This window comes from Cryptotermes secundus, unplaced genomic scaffold, assembly GCF_002891405.2.
Source record: "Cryptotermes secundus unplaced genomic scaffold, Csec_1.0 scaffold2572, whole genome shotgun sequence".
Lineage (NCBI taxonomy): Eukaryota > Metazoa > Arthropoda > Insecta > Blattodea > Kalotermitidae > Cryptotermes > Cryptotermes secundus.
The window spans coordinates 40,454-46,311 of NW_019729971.1; the positions used below are offsets into that span (position 1 = coordinate 40,454).

A 5,858-nucleotide genomic window follows, 5' to 3' on the forward strand; every position below is an offset into this window, starting at 1 on the left:
AGTTCTTCCTAGAACGTTTTATTAGCCAATAATTTTAAAATGATATATACTACGATTTAATTTTTAATTCCTTCTGTGGAGTATTCCTGTTAAGAGTACACAGCTTTTTGCAGTCTCGTTGAGATCTGGTCAAATCTAGTAAATTTGTCAGTATGTGTTTTGTAAAAAGAGAAAATTCTGGTGAGGAATTACTGGAATGAGTCAGTCGTCAGTTTATATGCAGAAAAACATGTCCTTCCTAAATGATTAATAACAATTCCAACATTGTTGTGTATGTTTCACGTGGAAACATTGTGTTACCTCTGGTGTCATGTGTTTTGCAATGTCAGATATGATTATGTCACTCTGATACAAATACAAAATTTATGTGTCTGGAATGGAAGTGACAAATTCAAATGATATGAAACGTCGGTGCTGCAAACATATCCTATTGGTTATAAAAAAAATATGATTTCATAGTGCAGTAAATACTCCTGTTTTTTTATATATAATTTACATGTATAATTATGCTTATCATTTTGAAATTTTGTGTATGTTACAGTTATTAGACTTATTTGACAGTGAAGATCCTCAGGAGCGTCATTTCCTCAAGACTGTCCTGTATCACATCTATGAGAAATTCCCAAGGCTACGTGCTTTCATACGCAAACAAATAAGTAACATCTTCCTTGGGTTAGTAGAATTTCCCATTGTAATTAATTATAGGCTAAGAGGATAATGGAAAAATACACTCATTATCTGATTTTGCATAATTTGCGTGTTTAGCTATATATATATGTAGCAGCAGTATAACATAAATTAATTGAATTCATGCTAACTGTGTAACCTGAGTGAGAAGAGGCATTGGATTTTGAAAGATTTTTTAATTGTTTTATTTTATATATATATATAATTGTGCTGTATTAATTAATGCTTCAGCATTGTTGACATGTGTTTAAACTCTTTGCATCTGATAAAATAGAATTTCTAATTTTTAGGTTTGTATATGAGTCAGAGGATTTTAATGGTGTTGCCGAATTACTGGAAATAATAGGAAGGTGAGTCAGACTTTTTAACTGTAATCAAAAGTTATTTACTGGAACACCCAATTTATAATTTGCATGAGTTACACTTAGAAGGACAGTTAAACAAATAAGATTCTCCTTGATAAATAGATTTAAGTGTAAATAAAATGACTATTAATTACATGAAGTTTTTAATATGATTCAGCCTATAAAGGGATTGGAAGTCTTAAGAGAGATTGCACTCCAAATGATTTAATCATTATCTAAATTGAATTTTATATTTTGTGGATTATTTTGATATAACAGGTTTTAAGTTGAAGAATATGAGGGTGGTATTTAAGACTTATATAGTAAGATGACCTTGTTTTTTATAATGGAACGTAGTCGTAAATTTGATTGTACTTAATATATTATAATTATTCCCAGTGTGTTATTTTAATTGTAATTGAACATTATGTTATGTGAGATATGATGAAGTTCAATCGATTCGGCAGGAGGCCAATTAGACTGGAAAAGTTGAATATGTATGTGATTTGTTTGAGAGATGCAATCAGTAAGTGTGAGAGATACGGTTCATTATGAAGAAAAAGGAGCACAGATTTTATTTGACAGCGGTGTCAGTCCGAAGAAAGTGATGTTTGGAAGGCAAGGGGACAAGCTACCACGCTTTGTCATATGACCTAATGTAACTGTAACCCCTGATTATCAGTTCAACTAAAAGATTTAGAAAAGCCATACTGTTGACATGAATTACTTTATTAATGCTCCATTAAACTAGACTGGCTTAGTTCTAGATTTACATTGACCTAAACACCAGCATGTATTTTATTAGATTATTTCATTTATTATCTTATTATCTGTCCATCTCCATACTTGACTCATACACTGTCTAAGGTTATCCATTTTGCATGGGGTGTTCTGCATTATCAGTCATATAAGTTTTTTGGTTTGATGGTAGTGATTCAGATTGTGGTTTTCTGGTTGTGACATTTAACCTAGTCTTGTAGGCAAAAGCAACAGAATGCTAGGAATCGTGGGGAAGTGTACATCGGATAAACCCTCTGGACCTGGTTCATGGATACCGTCACTTCTCACTGGAGAAGTCAGGTGCTGCAGAACACAGCATTTACCTGAGTCAATGAGTCCTGCTCTTCAATATCAGAATCCTGCCCCACCCCACCAAAAATAAAGGTACAGGGGCCAGCTCAAAGGGAAAGCAATGGAGATTGATCTGTACAGTAACAGCATGAAGGGGAATAGGTTCTGTCTGCACAGGTTACTGAAGCCTCATATCCAGTTTCTGAAGGATAGGAGAAGAGGTTTCTCCCTTGAGATGATGAGACTCCCCACCCAGGCCCTTGGAGGACAGCAATTTTTCTCTTGTCATTTCCCTCCAGCTGTGATGAACATTTTTGGCTCCTGAAAAGGCCGATTTCCTGCCCAGTGTTCCTACTGACCCAGACTAAACTCCATATCCCACCCCCTTGCATGGATCTGAGTGACCATATTCCGTGCAACCTGTCTGTAATACCCATTTGACTCCTCTTGCTATATACTTCAAGCCTAAAGATGGAGGCGGTGTATTCCCCTGAAATGTTGGTAACTGCCTGCAGGAATACACAGTATCACAGCCCATAAGACCACAATCTTAATGCTGTTAGGTAATAGTTTGACTTGAATGAGGCAATTACACACATGGAAAAACACATTCTTAGTCTACAGATTGCAATGTTCTGTTTGCCCACTGCACACCTAATAATAATACTGCAGAATAAAGAAATGAAATTCTCTGGTTTCAGCATTATCAACGGCTTTGTGCTACCGCTGAAGGCAGAACACAAGCAATTCCTCCTAAAGGTTCTGCTTCCAATGCACAAAGTTAAATGTTTGTCATCGTTCCATGCACAGCTGGCATACTGTGTGGTTCAATTCCTTGAAAAGGATGTCACGCTAACTGAACCTGTTGTTAAAGGGCTACTCAGGTTCTGGCCTAAAACATGCAGTGAAAAAGAGGTAAAATAAACATTAGAATAGCTATTGTCAGCCAAGGTAAATAAGGCACTATTACAAGTTACTAAAGTAGTAAACAAATTGTAATTGCATCACTAGATATTTACTAGAGGTGGCATAGTTTAGTTTACAGTTGTTACAAAGTGCATCTTTTGCAGTATACCAAGTAAGTTTACATGTCATATAAGCATGAGCACTGACTGTGTAATGTGGGTATCTTTAGCTTAGTTATAAATGGATTCAGAGCACGTGACAGTGAAATTAACAATTTGTAATATTAAGAAAGAGCTGACACCACTTGTAGAATTTGCTGTTTCGATCTCTTAGCCCAGAAGGAATGTTATAGAAGTATAAAATGTGCCAGAGATGCCAGATGGCGATAAAGACTTGCAAAATATTGTTCCTTAACTACATAGAAGGGTGTATGTGGAGGGGGGGATTGATGAGTTATTGTATTGCAGCTACTAGTTTTTGTGCTAGTGTTCTCGATCCAGTATGCTGCAATCCTTGTTACCACCATCCTGAATGTAATCCATGAAGGAGCAGTTGTGACAGTTGAATTTCTGTAGATAAATAATATATTTTCTGTGCTATACTTGCTCGTTCCTCGCCCTTCCCGCTTGTTAAATTGATATGAATATTGTTTCAGGTGATGTTCCTTGAGGAGACTGAAGAAATTTTAGACGTAATTGAACCATCACAGTTCGCCAAAATTCAGGAACCCTTGTTCAGGCAAATTTCAAGATGTGCCTCTAGTCCTCACCTTCAGGTATGTATTTATGGTGATACAATGAGATGTGCTTTCTCGAAATCATACTCATATTTGGTTCACATTTGTATGTGAGTATGAAGTAGAAATAATATTGTATTTTGTAGTTTTCTTATAAAGAAATACAACCAGGAACTGTGGTGCAGCTTTTTAATAATAAGGTTGTACCAGTTCAAGCCAAATCCTTCATATATAATTTTAGTTTTCATTTGTATAATTAATATCAATCGATGATAGGCAGAGTTCTGTTCAGTTAGCTGTAAGATGTATGAATCTTTCTAAGGCACCTAACAGATTCAGAAAGGGCCTTTGCTGATTTAAGAAGGGATTAGAATGGAGGAAAATTCTGTTTATAAACCACCTGGAGTGGCGTAAATGTAACCATGCCTTCCAAAATTCATAAGGGTTATTTTGGCCTAAAGAAACCCTTGCTTTATTGCTACGGGTAGGCTGGTGCAAATGTTATCACAGGATAACTTAATATGTCAGGTGTCCAGATGTGGACTTGCGGAGTGTACCTTTTACTTAGAATGGATGACTTGATGCCTGATGATGATGCCTGTGTGTCGATTTCTCATGCCAATACAATAATGAAGACAGACTTGCAAAAGACATCAGGCATCTTCCATCTGCCATCTGCCATTTGCCATCTGCCAGAGGTTCATGATAAATCCACACACAAACAATCTGATCCTCATAAAATTGTTTTACTTCTTTAGGTGGCTCAATATGCACTGTACTTCTGGAATAATGATCACATAATGAGCCTAATTGAGGAAAACATCCATGTGATCATGCCAACAACGGTCCCAGCTTTGTGCCACATCAGCAAAGAGCACTGGAACCAAACAATTGTGGCTCTTGTGCACAATGTGCTGAAAATTTTCATGCAGATGAACAGCAAGCTTTTCTATGAGCTCACAGCATCTCACAAGGCTGAGAGACAAATGTAAGTAGCCATATTATGAAAACTGTATAGCATATTTGTTGTCAAGAGAGATGATTAATATGCTGTGTTGCTTGTTTGTAGTGGTTCTGTTCTCCATGGGTTAGGGAAATTAATTAGGTCTGTCCCTGCCAGTCATTCCGAATAGGTTGAACTTAGATCTCTCACATGTTCAGTTTATAAGAATTGTTCATCTTCTTACTGTGGCTTTACGGCCCCTTAATTTACTCTTAGCCTCCCTTAGAAATACGTTCCATTATTTTCTGTCTCGATTTTTTGGTTTCCTTATTTTTATAACTCAGGGTTTTTTGTCATCTAACCCTCTCAGTTTGAATCTTCTAACTCTTCATCTTCTGCCTGGTTTAATGTTGAGTATCATGTTTAGTGTGAGTAATTCCATTCTGATAACATCCCAGCCATTCTGATGTTCTAATTCCGATTTCACTTGCAATATCTCTTGACTTATATCAATTTTATAGTTCTAGGAACTTGTTATTCTCCACGCTCCTTCTTCACGTCTTTGTCCGTAAATTTTCCTTAAAATCTTGCGTTCTCATGCCATCAGAGAGAATGCCATTTTCCCTGAGCTTGTCCAAGTTTCACTGCCACAAAGTGTAATTGGTCTTATGACAGTTTCATATGTTCTCATTTCCATGCTCGCTCTTATGTACCTCTTACTGAGCATGTTACTCAAGGCCTGAAAGCACCGGTTGGCACTTCTAATTTTGTCTTTTATATCATATTCTATTTCATTTTGAGAAGTAATTACTTAGTCTATATGTTCAAATGTAGCCTAATTTCAAAGATTTCTCGTGTATTTCAGTATCACAATCGGCTAAATTTACAGTTTCCTTAGTTTTCATATGTTTAGTTTTGTCAGTGTCAATTACTAACCGTTAAATTCTGCAGCTGTATTTAGTAGTGAATGGACATCATTTAGCACCCACAGTTCTGTATCACCATTATAGGATATGAATTGCCTAGTTTTGTTGAAAATTGTGCCACATGGGTAAATTCCTATATTTCTATTCACTTTCCCCAGACCAATATTAAAAAGCAATCTGGATAGGGAATCTCCTTGTCTGATACCACATCCTGTTCTAAAAGTTCTCGGCAATTTCTTCTGGAT

At 36.3% G+C, this 5,858-nt stretch overlaps 1 protein-coding gene across 1 annotated transcript; it reads left to right on the forward strand.

Annotated features, from left to right (window-relative positions):
• Nucleotides 1-526: 526 nt before the first annotated feature.
• LOC111865930 (serine/threonine-protein phosphatase 2A 56 kDa regulatory subunit alpha isoform) lies at nucleotides 527-5,637 on the forward strand. The gene is made up of 3 exons (XM_023854373.2): nucleotides 527-3,017; nucleotides 3,664-3,783; nucleotides 4,503-5,637. Exons 1-3 carry the CDS (start codon nucleotides 2,700-2,702, stop codon nucleotides 4,734-4,736), a joined length of 672 nt encoding a protein of 223 aa, XP_023710141.1. The 5' UTR covers nucleotides 527-2,699; the 3' UTR covers nucleotides 4,737-5,637.
• Nucleotides 5,638-5,858: the final 221 nt, after the last annotated feature.

What these genes read in the sequence shown, in the direction of transcription:
- LOC111865930 (XM_023854373.2), top strand. Translation starts at nt 2,700, where the DNA reads ATGGAAAAACACATTCTTAGTCTACAGATTGCAATGTTCTGTTTGCCC. An exon ending in AAACATGCAGTGAAAAAGAG is followed by an intron (nt 3,018 to 3,663) that starts GTAAAATAAACA and finishes ATATTGTTTCAG; the next exon opens with GTGATGTTCCTTGAGGAGAC. An exon ending in CCTCTAGTCCTCACCTTCAG is followed by an intron (nt 3,784 to 4,502) that starts GTATGTATTTAT and finishes TTACTTCTTTAG; the next exon opens with GTGGCTCAATATGCACTGTA.